General features: G+C 38.5%; 1 protein-coding gene across 1 annotated transcript in view; it reads left to right on the forward strand.

Annotated features, from left to right (window-relative positions):
• Window positions 1–22,188, forward strand: part of LOC102856235 (chromosome unknown open reading frame, human C10orf76) — a 239,266-nt gene that overhangs the window by 106,246 nt on the left and 110,832 nt on the right. Inside the window, exons 21-22 of the mRNA XM_006879993.1 lie at window positions 12,969–13,051; window positions 13,962–14,088. Coding sequence (XP_006880055.1) covers window positions 12,969–13,051; window positions 13,962–14,088 — 210 coding nt within the window. The remainder of the gene's footprint in view (window positions 1–12,968; window positions 13,052–13,961; window positions 14,089–22,188) is intronic.

Below are 22,188 nucleotides of genomic sequence, written 5' to 3' on the forward strand. Positions count from 1 at the left end.
AGTGAGTATGCACTTCCCTCTTCCTGGACTGTAACAATTTAAATATATTTAATATGTAATAAAATCTGTAAATATTTCATTAATGTATATATTTTCTTTCAAATGCAGAGTCATTTGACTGTGTAGATCATAACAAACTATGGCTGACTCTGAGAAGAATGGGAATCCCAGAACGCTTGATCGTTCTAATGCGAAACTTATACTTGGACCAGGAGGCAGTCGTCAGAACAGAGCAAGGGAACACTGCATGGTTCAAAATTGGGAAGGGCGTACGCCAGGGATACATCCTATCTCCATACCTTTTCAACCTATATGCAGAACAGATTGTCCGGGAGGCTGGGCTCTAGGAGGAGAAATGTGGGGTCAAGATCAGTGGACGATTTATCAACAATCTGCGTTATGCGGATGACACAACCCTGCTTGCTGAAACTGAGGAGGACCTGAAGCGCCTGCTGCAGAGTGTCAAGGACTGCAGCCTACAATATGGATTGAGGCTCAATGTCAAGAAGACAAAGATTCTCACCACTGGACCAATTGGCAGCATCAGGATGGATGGTGAAGAGATTGAGATTGTACACAGCTTTAGTGTGCTTGGCTCCATAGTCAACAGTCTTGGCACCAGCAGCCAGGAAATTAAAAGGCGCATTGCCATGGGAAAGTCTGCTGCTAGGGACCTCTCCAAAGTGCTGAAGAGCAATGGTGTCTCTTTGGAGACTAAGGTGCATCTGATACAGGCCATGGTCTTCGCAATCACCTGTTATGCATCAGAGAGTTGGACAATGACCAAGGAGGATAGAAGGAGAATTGATGCCTTTGAGCTGTGGTGCTGGAGAAGAGTATTGAGAATACCATGGACTGCTAGGAAAACAAATAGATTTGTCCTGGAAAGGGTTAAACCAGGTGGTTCCTTGGAGGCAAGGATTCTGAGGCTCCATCTAACATACTTTGGACATGTTGTGAGGAGAGACCAGTCCTTAGAGAGGGACATCATGCTTGGGAGGGTGGAGGGACAGCGCAGGAGAGGAAGGCCCTCTATGAGGTGGATTGATTCAGTGACTGGGATAATTGGGATGGGAGTGTCAGAGACAGTGCAATTGGCACAGGACAGAGCGGAGTTTAGGACTGTTGTACATAGGGTCGCCATGAGTCGCAAGCGACTCGACGGCACATAACAACAACAACATATATTTTCTTAGAACTTTTTTTTACTTAACAGGGTAAAAGTATTTGTTTAACAGAACAACATCCTGATATGTATGCCTACAAGAACTCCCTATAGTAAAAGCATTTGGATGTATGTAGCTGTACCCTATTTGAGCAGAAGAGACAGCAAAGATTATCTGTAAATCCAAGATCCCCAATAATTTCTTAGGAGGTTATTGATACTCATTATATTGGGAACTTTGCTAGCAAATTTTAATTACCACAGGGTAGTTTTGAAAGCTTTTGAAAAAAGAGCAGGGGTTGCATGGAGATGGCCATATCTGTATATGACCTTTACCAGCTCCACATAGGGAACTATCCTCATCAACAACATCCGCAACATAAAACCAAGTTCTATGAGGTCCTCTTTCTACTCATCTCAACACTAATCTTACTGCTCTCCTGGGTCTGAAATCCACTGTGATAGCTCACAGACCACACACAGAACCATATTGTTGTTATGTGCCATTGAGACAACTGTGACCCATAGTGACTCTGTGCACAGTAACTCTAAATCTTGCGCTCTCCTGAGTCAGTCTCACTGTTTCCAACACACCTACCCCAGATACTCCAGATAGAAACATATTAGGAAAGTCGAAAGACTATATTTCATCTTGGCAGCAAGAAACAAAGCTCACTCAGGACAGCTTCCAAAATGTGCTTGAAGGCATCCCAACCCCCAGCTTCCCTGCTTTAGGCCTTTGTCACTAAGCTCTTAGTCTTGCCAACTGTGGTTCTCTCCTCAGTCTACCAACACACTTTGGCAATGACTCTTACTCTGGTTCTGTGGGGTTGCAGTCCCAAGGTCAACTCTGTCTCATGTCATTTCTTTGGCCTTCTTCTGTGGCTATAGCTGCTGCTGCTGTAGGTCTTACAGGCGCAAAAATGTCTGCTCTAAAAGAATGTGCACTATATGCCTGCTTCTTTGCTCAAGATGAGATTCTCAAAACCAGCTGCTGAATCTGCTTAATTTTGTGGCAAGGCTAGGCTTGTGGATAGATTAACATACCCTATTTGAGTATTTCTGTTCATCCAAATGGCAAAGGCAAAGTTAGTGGCTAGGAAACTATTTTGAACAATAAACCCTTACCACCACAGACCACCCCCGGCTTTTCTGGCCATTAACCATCATATTTGAAGAATTAATGTTCCCCTTACGATGTAAAATTCACAGTGTGAAATTTCAGCTGTGTTCATGAAAGTATGTAAGCCAGCAACTTCATGCCTTAATCGCCCCCATTTTAGATTGCCAATTTCTGATTTGCCCATCCCTATCAAACTAGTACTCTGAAGAAAACAAACATTCTTTTCTCTGAAGGATCGATCATCTCTTCTGCTTGGAAACTTTGAGCATCTGCATCTGTAAACAAAGTACACTCCAGAGCAAGCCATAAGGTTGCAACAATCAACACTAGCACACAGCATGGCACATCCTACCTTCATCTGCTTGGGTTGTGATCAGTTCATCCCCCGCCATCAGTGGCTAGTCCCAAATGAGGATCAGCTATAAATTCTGGAGTCCACGCTTCTTCCTGTGTTCTAGACTGACTGGTCCCTTCCTTCACTCAATCTTAGTTCCCACATGGGGCCAAGTCAGCAAATCAGGGGTCCTTATCATTCCCAGCGCCTCGAGCCAGCAACGTTCTGCACTTATCCATGCATCTGTGTATGCTTGGTGGACAGTGCTGATGGAAGCCTACCAATTTACTGCTCTATGCCTCCTCATTCCACTCACAAGTGGATCCAGGTGATTACACATTAGTTCTCTTTAACTTCAAGTCCTAAGGCAGCTCTGATGGGTACCAGCTTTACCCTGCCTTAAAAACCAAACCACGGCCAGCTCTGGTGGCCTAGTGGCAAGAAGCTGCACTGCAATCCCGCAGCTGTGCGGTTCAAATCTACCAAATGCTCTGCTGAAGAAGGAGGAACAATCTCCTCCTGTGCCAGTCAGATCTGATTTGACGGTACACACACACAAATAATAAAAATTTTAAAAAAATTTAAAAAAACCCAATAAAAAAACCCAAACCACTTGTTGCAGTTTTAAAAAATTAGTCTTTTTTTTCTTTTCCCTTTACCCCTTCCTTCTTGCCTTTCTTCCAAATGTAAATCTCTTTAATTAAAGGAAAAAAAAACAACCAAAAACCAAACAAAACTTCAAGGAGGATGTACTGATCCATTCAAATGCAGATCTCCTCAGAGTATCGGGTGAGACATGTTGTTGTTGTTGTTGTTAGGTATTGTCAACCCTGTAAACAACAGATCTGAGCCTTGTCCTACACTGTGCCATCCTCACACCTCCTGACACACTAGAGCCCATTGCAGCAGTCACTGCCACCCCTTCACCTTTCTTAACATCCTGTCCCTCACCATGGAATAGCTCCTCCTACCAACACACCCAAAGTATGTGTGGTGAAGACTCATCATCTTTGCCTGTGAAGAGCACACTGGCTGCCCCACTTCTAAGACATTTAAAGGCTGTATTCTTTGATCTGCTGCATCAAATGCTTAAGTCCTCCTCACTTTCAGCAAGCCTCCATTCTGTCATCTGCATAATGCAGTGTGTTCTTTTGGCAGCTTCTAGGATGTTCAATGCTCTTCCCAACTCCATAGCTCAGAAGCATCAGTTCTTCTGTCATCAGTATTCATTATCCAGCTCTCAGAAGCACTGCTATCCTATCGGAAGGACCAAGGACTTAGTCTTCAAACTGACATCATTACTCCTCAATAATTTGGAGAAGTCTCTAACTACAGACTTGCCCAGTGCAGTGCATCTGCTTATTTCCTGACTATTGGTACCAAAGGTGTTAATTCTGGATCCAAGTAAGATGACGTTGACAGTTTCAATCTTTTCTCCACCTATCATGATGTTGTGCATCAGTCTAATGGTAGAATCTTTTGTCTTCTTGGCATTGAGATGCAATCCATATTGCAGACTATATTCTTTGATCCACTCCATCAAATGCTTCAATTCCTCCTCACTTTCAGCAAGCCTCCATTGTGTCATCTACATAATGCAGGTTGTTGATGAGTCTCCCCCAAATCTTGATGCCATATTCCTCTTCATAGGGTCTAGTTTCTGAAATAATTTGCTCAGCATACAGATTGAATAGTTATGGAGAATACAGTCCTGATGCACTCCCTTCCTAATTTTAAACCATATATTTTTCCCTTGCTCTTTTATTCAACAGCCTCCTGGTATAGGTATAGGTTTTGCTTGAGTACAATTAAGTGCTCTAGGATTTCCATTCTTCTCAATGTTGGCCATAACTTGTTATGATTCACACAGCCAAATGCCTTTGCATAGTCAATAAAGCATAACTAGACATTCTTCTGGCATTCTTCACTTTCAGCCAGGATTTATATCCTATATCTATCAGTGATATCCCTGGGTCCATGGCCTCATCTAAATCCTGCTTGAACATCTGGAGTTCTCTATCTGTACACTGTTCTAGCAATTTTTACTGGTATGTGATGTTAATGATATTGTTCAATAGTTTCCACATTCTGTTGGATCACCTTTCTCGAATGGGAACACATATGGACCTCTTTGAATCCATTGGCCAGACAGCTGTCCTCCAAATTTCTTGGAATAGATTGGTGAGCATATCCAGGGCTGTATGTGTTAATTGAAACAAGTCAGTTGGTATCCCATTGATTCCTGGGGCCTTATTTTTTGCAGCTTCTACTTCCTCCTTTATTACCATTGGCTCCTGCCCATATGGTACTTCCTGAAATTTTTCAATGTCAGTTCTTTTTTGGTACAGTGATTATGTATTCCCTCCATCTTCTTTTAATGCTTTCTGGGTCATTCACTATATTGTCCACAGCATCTTTCAGTATTGTGACTTGAGGCTTAAATTTGTTTTTCAGTTCTCTAGGCTTGAGAAGTACAGAGCAAGTTCTTTCCTTCTTATTCTCCAATTTTAACTCTGCACATTCCATTATAATACTTTGTCTTCTTGAGCTGCCCTTCAACCCTTTTACTTTGCCATTTTCCATATTTTTCCTTTGTTTTGGCTTCTAAGTGCTCTAGAGCAATTTGCAGAATCTTTTCTGACATGCATTTTGGCTTTTTCTTTTTCCTCTGTCTTTGTAATGACCTTTTGCTTTCTTCGTGGATAGCTCATCTGGTCTTCAATCATTGGTGTTCACTGTTTCAAACCTGTTCTTAAGATGATCTTGAAATTCAGATGAAATAGATTCAAGATCATAGCTTGGTTCTTGTGGACTTATTTTCATTTTCTTCTGCCTCAATTTGAACTTGCACATGAGTAATTGATGATTTGACCCATAGTCCACCCCTGGCCTAGTTTTGACTTGCCAGCACTGAGCTTTTCCAATGATTTCTTGCATGGATATAGTTAGTCTGATTTATATGTAGCTCATTAGGTAAGGTTCATGTGTAAAGTCGTTTGTATCTTTAAAAAAAGGGCATTTGCAATGAATAAATCATTGAAAATACAAAATTTAATCATATTATTTGTCACCAAGCTCATACTTTCCAACTACTGTTCCTTCGTCACTATTTCCAATGTTTGCATTCTAGTTACCAGCTACATTAACACATCCTTATTATACGTTTGGTTACTTTCAGACTGCAAGATTTGGTAAAAATTTTCATTTTCTTATTCTTTGGCTCTGGATGTAAGCCCTATACCCTCCACCAAATTCTGTTATTTTCAATAAGCATTTTTCCAGGCAGATTTTTCACTTTTTTATGATACCAGTGTGTAACTGGCCAAAGGTGGACTTACAGACTCCGTTAAATCTAACATTATGTCCAGTATTCATTTTTACAATATATCTTAACATTACTACATAGAAGAAACATAAAGACAGCAATATATGTAAAGTTAAATCAACAAGAACCTTAATTTTTATGATATATCTTAGTATTACTATATGCTGGAAACAAACAGCAATATTTATAAAGCTAAATGAAAAAAACTGCAAAAACCCAAACCCCTTAACACATAAACCTTCAAATAAATTCCCAGGTTCAGCTTCTTTCTCTACACTTACGTCATTCATATGCATATGGCCTCAGGCCTTGCCTTTTGCTTCTAGCCTAACGCAGGTTTGAGATACTCTGTGTTAGCTTCTGGCACAGTTAGTAGCTTGCTGTGGTTGTTGTTGCTCTGCAGGAAGAAATGATGCACTCCTCTATAATATGTCTAAATGGCAATGTTTTGGCACATCACTGCCTTGGAACTAACTGTTAGAGGATCAGGGCCTTGAGAATTGTCTCGAGGTCTTGAAGTTCTTAACCATCAAGCTTATCTGTATCCTCAAAGAATTTGATCTGCAACAAATGGGTTCTATTTTGTTTTGTGAAGATGAGCAGCCGTTGTTTATGTAATGAGCAAAACTCTTACAGATATTAAGTTTCTGTTCTGTAGGCTCTTTTGGAAATCCAGTGAGGAAGAGGCTTGTGTCAGTTCCTCGCTCCTGCTCCATTTTCAAGCACTGATATGTAAAAATGAGGAGTAGGATAAACCAAAAGGTTACATTAAAAAGAAAACAAAGTACATCCTCCCCCTCCTGTCTTCACAATGACTATAACATGTACTGAACCTGATAGCAAACTCTTAACAAACATATGACTAAGTAGCAATACTATGTTTATACAACCAGCCCCTTATTTTTTATCATTATCTTTCCTCTTCCCTCTATGCACTGCTACTTTGGGGACTGTCCTTGGAACAGTTTGTCTGGTCATGTGCACAGATGTCACCAAGTGGACAAGTGACTCAAGGGCAGTTTTCTAAAAATGTGTGTGGGAAGGGTACAAGAGGTGAACTGGGAGCTAGCCAGCTTAAGTACCAAGCTGCTTGTATGCTGACACTGAGATCCAGCGTGCCAGTTCTGTCTCATTTCTAAAACTGCTCTGACACAAGGGTAATCTCTTTTACTCTCTAAACTCTGTGTGTGCCTCAACACCATAATGGCTTATAAACCTGGTTACTTTTTGTAGTAATGCTTTGTCTTTGTTTTAGTTCTGAATTAAAGTTGTTTGTTTTGGTTTAAAAAGGAGAATCTTTGTTCTCTTTAAAGTCTGGATCAAGACTTTTTTTTTTTTTTTTAACTAGTTACCTTTTTGTACAATAAGGGTCTTATACAGTATTTGTCCTTATGGAACTGAGTTAGTTCACTTAGCATAATGATCTCCAGTTCCTCCCAAGTTTAGGTAGTGATTTACAAAATCATTGCTCCTGTGTGCTGTGCAGTATTACATCATGGGAATATGAGTTTCTCAATCCATTCGATTGTGATTGGACATTTGGGCTATTAACATGTTCTTGTGATGGTGACTAACACTGCTACGTACAATGGTATACAAGACTCCATTTGTGCCTCAGTTCTCATTCTCTTGGGATATATTCCAAGCAGTGGAATCGCTGAGTCATATGGAATTTTTGTGTTCGGCTTTCTGAGGAAACACAAACTGCCTTCCAGACTGGTTGTACCATTTTACAATCCCACCAACAGTGTATAAGAGTTCCTATCTCTCCACATCCTCTCCAACATATATTACTTGCTGTTCTGTTAAGCTTTACTTTTTTGACGATGGTAACTCGAAGCAGAGGAATTAGGAACTAACTGGTTCAGTAGACAAGTATGTGCTGTTATGGACAAAGTTGTGTCATCCAAATACACCTGTCAGCTTGGCTGGGTCATGATTTTCAGTATTATGCAATTACCTATCCTTTTTTATCTGATGTGTGTTGTAAAACCCAATCTCTGTGATGTTAATGAGGCAGGATGCACTCCTGTTTTAGTTGTATCTTCCCCTCCAAAAAAAATTTTTGAAATTCCTTTTTTTTTTTGAAGTGTGTTTATTGAAAGACACTGGTTCTGACTCAGTGATTACATATAAGGGCAAAGTAAACTTTCAAGGAACTAATTTTCTCATCACTTTGGAGGAGCTAGTAGGTCACGAGCCTGATGCCATAGTGCTGTGAGGGATCCTTAAGATTGCTCTTTCCATTTCATGAACATTCATGAAGATCTTTTTCAGTGCAAACTGTACAACAGGCATGGTCACAAAACCTTCAGATTTAGTTGTATCTTGAGTCAATCTCCTTTGAGATATAAAAAAGATTAATTAAAGGAGCAAAGATCAGAGTAACCTGATGACTGCTTCCAAGAAAGAAGAGCCGAAGCAGAGCACATTTTTTTGGATCTTGCGTCCCTGAGCTTTGAATTCAGAGGAAGATTGATGACAAAGACATTCTTCTAGGGCTGACAGAAAAAGGCCTTTTCTAGTATTGACAGCCTGATTTCAGACGTCTAGCTCCTTGAGTGTGAGAGAGAAAAAAAATTCTTTTGTTTGTTAAAGCCATCTATCTACTGTGGTGGTTCTTTTATAGCAGAACTAGATAACTAAGATGTGGTGAGGTTTCAAAAGACAACTAGAGAGTAAGCAGAGAGAGAAGGGAAGAGGTGAATGAGAGGCATGATATGAAAAAGAGAAATAAAAGCAGATGCAGAGGATGATGGCCTGCTGAGCTGGCTTGTGTGGAGAAAACGCTATTGGGAGTCTTTTGATATTGAAAGTGAGTAGTTAGGGAATAGTGAGGTATTAGACAGCAATAGTCTAACTAACTGAAGATTAAGAGAAAAAGGGCACCAAATACATAAAAATAACCTGGAGCAGCTTGGAGGTGGAAAAAGTTAAAAATCAGAGTCTAGAATAATGTTAATAATGCTGTAGTCAGCAAATGTAAGCACATTAGTTTTTCTTTAATGGCGTCTGACATTTCTGTAAGTTTAATTTTATCTTAATGAAATGGGTAGAAAGAACACTAAACAGGAAGCCAGGTTGTACTCCCACTTTAGAGGTTTGAGGGAAGGAAGATTTTCTTACCTAATAATAAGGGAATTGGATTAAATGACTTTTAAGGTCCTTTTTAGTTCTAAAAATTTATGGTCAACTGTATTGAAGCCTCCCAGATTTAGGAACACACTTCACATCAGGTCAAAAGATAGAAGAGGATGCATGTATAGTGGAAAAAAGGACACAGAATAGTTGATAAGTATGAAATCAGGAGGGTATTGAAGGAAAGAGCGCTATTTCACAGAATATTTGAGACATTCTTTCTTGAAGAGGAATTGTGACCTCTGATATCAGAGACTTGTGAGAGCCAGATTTAAGGTTGCTTTATTCATTTTAGCTGCCTGTTAAACTATCTCCACAAGGTGGGAATATGCAGGCATTTTCTTCCTCCCCCCCCTTTTTTTTGACAGATGTGACTTAACAGGAGCATAATGCAGGTCCCCACTGGTACTGACTCTCAGAGACTTGCAATTCTGGACTCTTGGTACTGTTTGGCACCACTGATGTCTGTGGTTGTTGGGATACACATTGCTTTGTGTCAAAAGCACTCTCTCCCTCCCCTCAAGTTTACCACTTTGTTATCCTGACTCAGAATTCCCAGAGATCAAGACTGGCTGTAGTCTAGCAGAGGAGCAATTGCTCCTGCTTCCTTTACTCCAGGTTTCCTGCCCCTTAATTACTGAATAGTCATTACTGAGTCACTCTGATTGGATGGATGTGTTTTGTCTCTCTCCAGCCACTTGTGCTGTACATCCCCTTCTCTTGTCTTTTGTGAGCTGGTCGAGTTTGATTGCAGCATAGTTTACAGTTAACAGGACTTGTCTTAACTTGGGATTATAGAGTGAGTGACCAGCCATTAAATTACTTAGCAAGGTGATCTTCATTGAGGAAGGAAGCTTGAACTGGGGTTAATCATATTTATGTGGATTTTGGCTAATCTCTTTTGTTCCCTGAGCTCCTGAGTGGAGCTAAACAGGTTGTGTGACCCAAAACAGATTCTAGTGGAGCTTTTTTTTGGGGGGGAGTGGTCTAGTTCAGAATGCATTTGTTAATAGACAAGATCAAAAGGGCCATCCACCTATCACTGTTCTATTGTTTAGGACCTAAGAAAACTGAAGTCAGGGCAGGGGGTAAAGTGTTCATGTGAGGATATCTACCTCCTTCATCACCAGGAAGGCTTTTTTACTATTTGAGGGGGAAGATTTAAGCTTTAGAAACAAAATGTACTTGAAGCCAGGCTCTTATACTTTCCTTGCCTGCTGTTTCTTTACTGTACCTGTGTTTTTAGATGAAAAGGGAGGGATGTTGTGTAGCAGCCAGAGCAAGTGTCTAGAGAGTCTTACTCCTACTCATGATTCCCTACTGTTCAATGTCAAAGCTAACACCTATACTCAGACTCAGAATGGGGAAAATTGTTATCATATCTACCAATATGATAACATATCAGGGAGCTTTGGTGGCCTAGGGACAAGACCCCCAAGGCATCTGGATTGAGGATACTAGCTGCTCTGCAGGAGAAGGATGGGCAGTCTCCTCTCATGTGATTAACTGCCTCTGCAAACCTATTGGAGTGTCAGCTGTGGGTCACTTTTGAATCTACAGTACACAACAACAACAACAATGGATAGAAAAGCAGATATCTAGAAAAGGAGGACTGAGGGGAGATGATGAAGGAACTATATTGCTCAGAGCTGCAGAACTCTCTTTTATAATATCAAGTGGGAGAGATAGGTATGGGGTGCATTGTTCAAGATGGGCACAGAAGAATGAACAGATGTCTGGGTAAAAGAGAACAAGGCTCCTGATAATTTCTTTCATGCTTAAAATTTGTTTGCAGAAGTGTTTTTAAAGCTGTACCGTTAACAGAGGGATGTGGCAATTAGTCTCTTTATTGGATTTGCTTGAATTTTAGCCATTTCTCCCCTCATTAAGAATTGCTAGGCAGGAAAGGGACCTTTTCAATAAATGTTGTCAGTATGAGAAAGAATAGACAGAGCAAGCTGCACTTTTGTTTGAATAGCTGGAACAGTTAAGGACTTTTTCCTACTGTGAGCTTTCCTCCTACTTAGATCAGAAGCCCAGTTGTAGGTTTTCCAGGATAGCTAAAACATCTAGTGACAATTGATTTATGTCCCTCTTGGCAGTGATGCTTGGAACAGATATATGGATATCACTTGGTAACATGAGATGCTGAAAGCCTAGAGGTAGGAGGGGAGACCCTCCTTTTGACTTGTAAATTGAGCAAATTTGATGAGGAAATCATGCTGTGGGAGTCGGTTTGAAACACTAAGATGTCAGTTTTATAGTCAGATTTCTGAGTTTAATTGCTGTTTAAAAAGTGGCAAAAAGAAGTTTATTTTAGCAAAACGTTGTCTGGGAAGATAAGCAAATGCTTGCTTAGGAATGTCATTGCTTCCTTCAAACATAACCACCTTTTTAAAAAAAAATATTTTGTTGTTATTGTTGGGAAGGTGCACTGTAAAACATTAACCAATTCAAACATTTCTCCATGTTAGATTCAGAGACAATGATTATAGTCAAGTCCTGCAACTGTTCTTACTTTCCTTTCTGAATTGTCCCTTCCCTGTTAACATAAACTCACTGCTCCTCAGGGGCCTACTTATCATTCAAGTTCCTTTTGTCCCTTTGATTCCATACTGATAGTTCTTAAAAGAACGGAATCCTCAAGGCAGACCTTTTTTTCCCCTTCCAGTTTAGTTAATCTATTGTTCAGTTTTAAAAAGACTTCAGGGAGTATTTTTTTATTTAAGTTTCATCCAGTCCCCATAACTCAAGAAAATATAGAGCCTGTCAGAATATAAAATTCTGTTCTATCTTTCCCCCCACTTTAATAAAAAAATTCTTTTAATGATTTTTTTTAATATCAGAATGTTCAGTAATGTGAGTTAGGCACCACCATGCTATTTATTCTGATCTCATGACAGTGTTTTCATGGTGACAGTTAGCCACATATTCCATATCCTCCTTCTATTCCTTATTCTCTTCCTCTGTTGCTGCAGGCAAGTAAGAGACAAGTTGCCTTGCCATACCATGTTGTTGTTGTTAAGTGCCGTTGAGTTGCAGGTGGCTCATAGCGACCCTATGAAGGAGAGTCCTCAATGCTTGGGTGTCAAACATTTGTGGAGAAACTGGAGTTGCCATGCAATGCTAGAGGAAATGTTAAAAAGTCTCAAATATTAAGGATAAACAAAATACATACAACAAATTGTTAGGAAGTCATAAGAAAGAAAGAGGTACTGATTCCTGCAACACCATGAATGAACCTTGAAGGCTTTATGTAAGTGAAATAAACCTGAGGAGGAGAAAAAAAAGACAATTATTGTGCGATTCTCCTTATTGAAGATACTCAGAATCATAGAACCAAGAAGTAGAATAGGGGCTTCTAGGGACTGAGGAAAAAGAATGCTGGAGACTTACTGTTTAGTGAGTTTAAATTCTTTGTTTGAAATAATTTTAAAAGAATTTTAAAATCTGGAAACAGTGATAATTATAGAAAATTGTGAATGTACTTTAATATCATTGAACTGTACACTCAAAAATGGTTGTTTTTGTTATTGATGTTAAGTGCCGTCGAGTCATAGGCGACTCATAGCAACCCTATGAACGAAAGCCCTGTTTACTTGTATAACTTTCGTCCTTTCTCCAGGTTCATAGGGTTTCCAGAGGCAAGCTATTAGGAAGTGGATGCCACTCCTCCTTCCAGTGCCATACCGTAGGCATTTAAAAACTTTTAAAACCCAAGCACTAAGGAATGAATTAGGATCTTACAGTTTTTCAAAGTCCTTGGCAGCAGACTTTCATTCTTGACCTATCTGGATTTCCTTAGAATGAGGCTACTGACTTTAAATCTTATTAATGCTTAAATAGCTTGTTGATGTCTTTTTTTTCTTCTTCTTCTTTTAAGCTTTGATCAATTTGCTGAAGTTCCTTATGTCAAATGAGACTGTACTTTTGGCCAAACACAACATTTTTACATTAGCCCTTATGGTGAGTAATGAAAAAAAATTTCTTCCTTTGAAGCCATACCCTGAGGCAGAAGTGGGCTGGTTTGAAATAGGCACTGGTGATCCAGAGAGTAAGCCAATATTTTCTTCCTGGATCAGAATCACTAAATTAGTACTTCCCACTTTGATCTGTGTCTTTATAAAAGTTGGGACTTGTTCTCTTTTATGAGAATGTGTTGTCTGGTAGCGAAGAGTATAGATCTCTGTGTGGCTAGAGAGCCTCGGTGCCAGTTAAGAGACTGTACAGAACTACTGTAGTCTCTGTGTTGGTAAATGGCAAGACCTCTAAAGAAATGTCCCATTCAGATGAGTGGTGGCATCATGGTCATTCTTGGTGTCCTAGACACATTACAGATGCTTGTTTATCTTACTGATTATGTGGGTAGAAGGAGATCATTGTGCCTTTAAACTATCTTCTCAAAACAGTAACCAATATTATCTTGGTGTATGTTCAGTAACTGTCTTTCTGGGGGGATAAAAAGCCCTAATTTATATCATTCTCTATACGTTTCCATGGTGTAACTTAGTCCCACCATGGCCAATATCAAGCTTTCAGTATGGTATTATTGAATACTGATTTGGGAATTGGAATTGGGATTATGATATCCTACCACTTGAGTATGAGATGTGCTTTAGTCTCAAGAACACGGGAATAGTAAAAGAGAAAATAATGGGGAAGTGTTAATTTTTAGTAATTATTGCCTGGGTTTTAATGTAATTATTATATTAATTATAAGTTTATATACACTGATTTTTAGTAATGGTTGTATTTAACAGCCGATTTATAAGATTCCTGATTATTTACAATCTTTTTGGTTCTAGCATATCACAGATTATACCCTTGTAGTTTTATTGCCTGATACCTGCATTTGCAACTTTTGCTTCTTTTTTAGATTGTGAACCTATTTAATATGTTTATCACTTATGGTGACACGTTCCTGCCCACCCCCAGCAGCTATGATGAACTTTACTATGAGATTATCCGCATGCACCAAAGCTTTGACAACCTCTATTCCATGGGTAAGCTATCTTTTCTCTTTGCTCTTCTCTCTCCTTCAGCTGTTTAGTTTTTTACATGTTGCTGTTTGTTGTGTACTGTCGAACTGGAGCCAACCCATAGCTGACCTTCTGGCAGGTTTTCAGGGTCAGTTAAATGTACGGGAGGAGATTGCTCATCCTTCTCCTTTGGAGCATCTGGTGGATTCGAACTTTGTGCCTTTGAGATTGCAGTGCAGCTTCTTGCCTCTAGGACAAAACTACAAAGGATTCTTTAGTTCTCAGTGTCCTTGCCAGGCATGGAAACATAGTAGTCCTCTTAGGTATATGCAGGCCTTATTCCTTCAGGAACTCAGATTTCATCTCAGTAGAAAGTCTGCTAGCAGTTCTATAGCCTTTTGTTAATGTCTGTGGAGGGAAAAAAAGAATAGAGGATTTAGTATTTGTGGATTTAGTATCAGTGAGATGCGGATGAGTGGTGGTTGGGAATTGATAGTGACTAAAATAAAATGTACAAAATTAGAGAGTGTGATTTGTGAAGATATAAAGATTTTAAGGCATCTTAATGAATTGTTTACAAGAGGAAATAAGCATTAGATAACAAGCTTTATTGCAGACTTCTAGTGATTAGTTAACGGACATCTATTTGGTAGCAGTAATGAGTATAGCTTATTTCTGAAAGAAACATTGCATCCTTATAAGTTTGTGTGAAGAACCAAGTTCGTTCTAGCCTTGAAAGGTAAGGAGAGGTACCTGTAGATTGAACAGAAATAGAAAACCACTCAGTATAAAATGGTTTTATTTTTAAAAGCAAATGAAACCATCCATTTTATTTAGGTACAATTGATTTATAATAAAGGAATAATAAAGAGAGCCCGGTGGCATAGTTTGTAAGGAGCTGCACTGCTAACTCTCTCTGGCAGTTTGAATCCACAAGTAGTTCCATGGGAGAAAGATAGATAGTTTCTCATGTGCAGTTTATAGCCTGGGAAAATTCATGGTGGGTCAGCTATGAGTCAGTTCTGACTCCACCTCGATGAGTTTGATTTTTTTAAATATATAATAATATGTTTAAAATGCACAATTAAACAAAAAATGCACAATTAGAAAATTTTTATTATATATGCATGGGAAACTACAATGATGGTAATAAGCAAATCTGTCACTTCCAGATATTGTGTTCCTTTAGAAGGTCTATCCCTGCACTCTTTAAACCATTGATTTCCCTGTACCTTAAAAAACTATTAATCTGTTTCCTATCTCAGTAGAGTACCTTGATTTATTCCTTTTGATGGGACTACTGGTGAAGAACCTATCTTATGTTTGGGACTTCTGTTTCATAAGAAAGTAGAAGGTACTAGAAAAAGCGGAGATGCAAAGAGAGAGAGAACCATACATTGTTTAGGGAACTCTGATGGCACAAATTATCTCTCTTTTACAAAAACTCAAGAGGAATGACCATTCTAGAATAATGTGATCATTGCTTAACAATATCTATGAGTACTAAAATTCTATTTCTCTGCTTCTCATATATATAGTTAGTTAGTTAGTATAATAGTGTTCGTACCAGGTTAGCTCCCTTCAGGATTGCAATCTTTTTTTCCCCTCTCCTCACTTAAGAATTTCTTGTTGTTGTTATGTACCTTTGTCTGAGGACCAACCCATAGCTGACCCTCCAGTGAATTTTAAGAGGCAGTAAATTGTATGGGAGGAGATTGCCCATCTTTCTCTCATGGAGCACCTAGTAAGTTTGGAACACGAGCCTTTGGGTTGGCAGTGCAGCATGACCACTAGGGCAACAGAGTTTTCTCACTTAATGACTGTTGTTGTTTGCCAGCGGGTCAGAACCAAGTAGGAACTAGGAAGTCTTAAGTGGCCCCTTCTGTATAGATTTCTCATTGGCTAGAGGTACTCTATATACCAATACCCTGGTATTGCGTGCTTCTGCCTGGTTTTATCAAGGTCTCCTGGGAATATAGAACTTTCTGAGCGTGAAGAGTTATTCTAGCTCAGCATCAAGAAAACAAAGGTTCTCACCACTGGGCCAATTAGCAGCGTAATCATAGATGATGAAGATTGTTAATAGCTTCAGTTTGCTTGGCTCCACAATCCGCACTTTCGGTAGCAGCAGCCAGGAAGTCTAAAGGTTAATTTCATTGGCAAAATCTACTGTCAAGAACCTCTCGTGAGTACTGAAGAGCAACAATGTCAGTCTGGAGACTAAGGTGTGCCTGATCCAGGACATGGTCTTCACAGTTACTTACTATGCATCAGAAAGTTGGATAATGACTAGCGATGATAGGAGAATTGATGCCTTTAAAACCTGTGGTGCTGGAGAAGAGTATTGCATATACCATGGACAACAAAACCTCCAAAACTATTAAATACAAATGATGAGAATGAAGATATTTGACTTGTTTCTTAATGGAAAAGTTTTGTTTTTCACTATTAAATATATTAAATATCTGTATGTTTTTGTAGGTGCCCTTTATCAGAGTGAGGAAATGATCTCTATTTCTAGTTTGCCATGAGTTATCATTAGTAAATGTCTGTTATCATCAGTCTTACATTTTTTACTTTCTACTTAGTTGCTTGTTATCTTCCCTTCTCATACTACCTTTGTTTTCAGTGTTTGTTAGTCTTCATGTATATTGTATGTAGATTTTTACATAACTTTAATCTTTGTATATACCTCCATTTTTAAAAATTTTATTATCCTACTTTATTTAAATACATTGTTTTTCAGACAAGATTGTTCCAATTTCCCTCACCCCCCACCCATCAAATTGTACAACCCCATGATTAATCCCCCCTCTCCTCACACATCCTCATCCTTCTGCTTCCACCCCCCTTGGATCCTCATACTCACTCCATAGTAATGGTTTTTATACAATATTTGTCCTTGTGAGACTGAGTTAGTCACTCAACATAATGCTTTCCAGGCCCTCCCAAGCTAGGTAATAATTTACCAGATCATTGCTCCTGCATACTGTGTAGTATTCCATTGTATGAATGTACCATAATTTGTCAATCCATTTGATTGTGGTTGGATATCTGGGCTGTTTCCATGTTCTTGATGATGGTGAACAATGCTGCTATGAACATTGATTTACAAGTCTCCATTTGTGCCTCAGTTTTCATTTTCTCAGGATATATGCCAAGTAGTGGAATAGCTCAGTCATATGGAATTTGTGTGTTCAGCTTTTTGAGGAAACAGAAACTGTCTTCCAGACTGGTTGTACCGTTTTACAATCCTACCAACAATGTCTAAGAGTTCCTGTTTTGCCACATCCTCTCCTACATTTATAATTTGCTGTCCTGTTAAACTTTGCCACTGTTACTGGAGAGGATATCTCATTGTGCTTTTGATTTGATTCCTTCACAGTAATCAAGAGAACTCAGAGAAGGAAATTAAGAAAGCAATCCCATTTATAATAGCCAGCCACAAATTGAAATACTTGGGAGTAAACCTAACTAGAGATACAAAAGCCCTATGCAAATAAAACTACAGCATTTCTGCAAGACACAATAAAAGACCTAAAGAAATTGGAAAATGTGTCTTGGTCATGGATAGAAAGACTCAATATCTTGAAAATGACAGTCCATCCAAAAGCAATCCACATGTTCAATGCAATCCCAATCCAGATACCAAATTTATTTTTCAAGGAGATTGAAAGGGAAATTGTCAAATTTATTTGGGGGTAAGAGACCCCAAATGAGCAAAACACTTCTGAGAAACAAAATTGAGGTGAGAGATATAGCACTCCCTGACCTCAAAGTCTACTACAAAGCACTAATAACCAAAACAACTCTATTCTGGTACAATGACAGGCAACATAGACCAATGGAACAGAATTTAAAACCCAGAAATAGAAACAACTATCAACTGATATTTGACAAGGAAATTAAAGCAGTCAAATGGGGAAATGACAACCTCTCCAACAAATGCTGCTGACAAAATTGGACTTCACCTGCAGAAAGCTGAAACAGGATCCACATCTCACACCATACACAAAAATCAACTCCAGGTAGATCAGACACCTGGGAGTAAAGCCCAAAACCATAAAGCTTTTAGGAGACAAAGTGGGATCAAACTTAGAACCCCTAGTCTATGATATAAAGAGACTACCAAATACAGCCAGAAATGCACAATCTGAAGATGATAAAAATGATAAATGGGACCTTCTAAAGAGTAAATCCCTATGTGCATCAAAAAACGTTTTCCAATAGGGTGAAAGGAAAACCTACCAACTAGAAACAAACATTTGATAATACCATCTCAGACAAGAGTCTCATAACAAAAGTTTACAGAATACTCCTGGGCCTCCATAACAAAATGGGCAAAAGACATGGAAAGAATTTTCACAGAGGAAGATATCCAAATGGCCAACAGACACATGAAGAAATGCTCAAATTCACTGGCAACAAGAGAAATGCTTTTTATATTTTTTTAACTAACATCATAAACCATTTCCCCATTTTTCTATAATTTTATGTCTATTTTTATTGACTGCATACTATGTTATTTTTGTGTACCATAACTTGCTAAATAAATGATTATTTTAGTTTTGAGTCTTTGGGATATTTGGAAAGAATTGTGTTTTTGAATTTTGTAGCTAAGAAAAGATCATAAAAGCCTATGGCATTTTAAAAGAAAACCCAGTGATGAGGTCATCTATGGTCCTATTCACTAAGAGACAAAGCTAACAGGATGTTGCACAGTACTCCATGGACAGAGTTAAACACGTTCTTCGATATGTAAAGAGGGGGAAATTCAGCTAAACTCTATATTAGGTTCCTGTCATTACAAAACTTGCAGCCTATTGGAGGATGTAGTGAAAAACCAGTGCAACTAAGGAGATTTCATGGTTGAGTTGAAAAGAACTGTCTGGCCTTTTGAAATAGTTTTGTCCCCTACATGAATAAATTTGCACATTTTTTAAGTGATGCCTCAATTCAGACCTTAGAATTCTAATTTGGAACTACACCAAGTTCTGTATGAAATATTTTAAATTAGAAAAGCAGCACTCTAGTGATAAATTTTATTAATGTTCCTATCTTATCTTTCATAAACCTGCATGAATTTATGAAAACGAGGCATTGTGAGAACAGGCATAGAACAACCAGATGATAAAACTGTTGCTCTCCTTCCTAGAGAAGTATATAGTGATAGCGTTCAAGTATGAACTCAGGTTCAAAATTTCTGTAAAAATAATCATTCTTTTTTTGTTCCTTAGTGAACAATCATTTAGCTTTTAAAGATAAACTAGAAAATAAATCAACAGTTTGAATCTTACATAACTTGTCAAGTGTAAGGAAGAGTAAATGTTTTCTTTATAGTACAATTGTTGAAACAGTCATATATTCTAAGGTGTTATTTTGGGAATCTATAGTCTATTTTTCCTTCTTTTGAGAAAAATATCAGGTACATGTCTTCATTTGTTTGTGAGGAATTCCTTTTAAGTTGTTGTTGTTAGTATAGCAACTCTATGAACAACACTTCTGGACCCTGTCCTATGTGTACCATCCTTATAATTTCCAACATACTTGTGCCTATTGCTGCAGTCACTGTCATTTTCTCGTCAGTTCATCTTATGGTTCTTCTTCTTCCTCTGACCCTCTGCCTTTCTAAGCATGATTCTTTTTCCAAAGGATAGCCTCTCCTCACCATGCCCAAAGTATGTGAGATGAAGCTTTGTCATCTTTGCCTCTAAGGCACACTCTACGTTTTCTCCAAGATGCATTTGTTTGTTCTTTTGGCAGTTCATGGCATATTTATGAAGACAAAGGCATCAGTTCTTCTTCTGTCATCCTTATTAATTGTCCAACTCTCAGATGTATAGCAAGTGATTGAAAAGACCATGGCTTTAATCAGTCTTCAAACTGACATTATTGCTCTTCAGAACTTTATAGAGATCCCTGACTGCACACTTTCTCAATGCAACGCATCTCTTGATCTCCTGACTACTAGTACCAAGGGTATTAACTGAGGATCTGAGAAAGATGAAATCATTGACAAAATCAGTCTTTTCTCCACCTGTCATGATGTTACCTATTGGCCCAGTGGTGAAGATTTTTGGTTTTTTGATCCATTTGAAGACTATAGTCTGCAGCAAGTGTTTCAGTCCTCACTTTCAGCAAGCAAGTTTGTGTCATTTGTATAATTCAGGTTGTTGATAGGTCTTCCTCTAATCGTAATGTTGCATTCTTAATGGAGTCCAGGTTCTCAAATGATTTGTTCAGCATGCAGATTGGATAGGTGTGGAGGAAGAATACAGTCCTGACGCATACTTATCTTGACTTTAAACCACGGTGGGCTCCTATGGACAATAGCCTCTTGGTCTAGGTACAGGTTTCGTATGAGCACAGTTAAGTGTTCTGGTATTTCCATTATTCCCAATGTGAGGCATAGTTTGTTAAGATCCACACAATTAAATGCTTGCATAATCAATAAAACACACATTGACATTCTTTTTTTAATTTTTTATTTTATTTTATTATTTTTTAATAATTTTAATGAATATTTACAGAGAATTTGGACTTCCATTCATTCATTGCTGCACTTCTCTCCCCGCCCAGCCCTCTCCCCCTGCCCCCTGAGACATTCTTCTAGTAGCCTCTGCTTTCAACCAAGATCCATCTGACATCAGCTGTGATATCAGATCATATTACTGGTGCCATGACCAGCTTGAACTTCTATTAGTTCTCTGTTAATGTACTGTTTTAGAATGACCTTCAACAACATTTTACTTGCATGTGATATTAATGATATTGTTTCATTTCCACATTCTGTTGGATCACGCTTTTAGGAATGGGAACAAATATGGATCTCTTCTAGTCAGTTGGCCAGGTGGATATCTCCAGATTTCCTGGCATAGGCTAATGAGCATGACTAGGGATGCATCTATTAGTTGAAACATATCAATTGGTTATAGTTAATATTTATATATTGTTGTTATGTAACATGAAGCAAATCAGAGCTGACCTAGGTCTCCTCTTTTAAAAGGCTATAAAACACAAGGGATGAGATTTCCTGTCTTCCCCCAGTGGAATAGCTGCTGAGTTCGAACCGCCTGCCTTTGGGTTGGCAGTGGAACTCCTTACCACTAAGCAACATACTTCTGTACTACTTATATTACTATTTGTATTTTACTATTCTATACTAAGTACTGATATAAGAACTTTACAACTGGTTTAATTCAACCAATAGTAATTTCATGTATTATTATTACTTTTTAATAAGTGGCAGAAGCTGGACTTGTACTCTGATGATATACCTCAGAGGTCACACTCTTTATCCCCCCTTTTATTATTAATTTTAATGAACATTTACAGAGACTTTTTATTCCCATTGATTCATTGTTACATTTTTCTCCCTGCCCACCTATCCTCTGCCCAGTTCATTCTTGTCTTTGAAAAGTAAAAGAAAAATTTTTTCTTTGTTATACAGTCCTCTCCGCATCCCTAGTTCACTCCGCTGTGCAGCCTTCATTCTGGACTCTTGTCATGACAATAATACCCAATCATATATTGCTTTTAAACAGTTCTCTCCCTCACCTGTTTCAATGCAGTATACGTAATTTATCCCCTCTTTCTCAGTCTCCCTCCAACCCTGATTAGTCCTATTCTACAACAGTGGCATTATGCAATATTTGTCCTTTTCTGACTGAGATATTTCACTCAGCATAATGTCCTCCAGGATCACCCATTTTGTAAAATATTTCATGAGTTCCATGGTTTTCAATGCAGCATAGTATTTCATTGTGTGAATATACCAGAGCTTCTCTATCCATTGGTTTGCTGATGGACACGTAGGTTGTTTCCAACTCTTTGCTATTGTGGACAAAGCCGCAGTAAACATGGGTGTGCAAGAGGTTACACTCTTAACCACTACTCTACTTAAAAGCAAATTCTAATGTTGCTTTCCTCAGGTTTATATCCAAGCTCTGCCATTTATCCACTTATAATGTATAAATACCATTAGTCAATTACATGTCTTCTCTTTCATAGTTTACTCATCATCGTACTATATTGCAGGTAACCTGACTTTGTCCAGAGTAAAATATAGTAAACTCCGTATTTTTAGCTATTCATTAATAAGATATACTTAGTGTACCTACTATG

Source organism: Elephantulus edwardii, unplaced genomic scaffold (assembly GCF_000299155.1).
Source record: "Elephantulus edwardii isolate Elephantulus edwardi_28Jun2011 unplaced genomic scaffold, EleEdw1.0 scaffold00006, whole genome shotgun sequence".
NCBI lineage: Eukaryota > Metazoa > Chordata > Mammalia > Macroscelidea > Macroscelididae > Elephantulus > Elephantulus edwardii.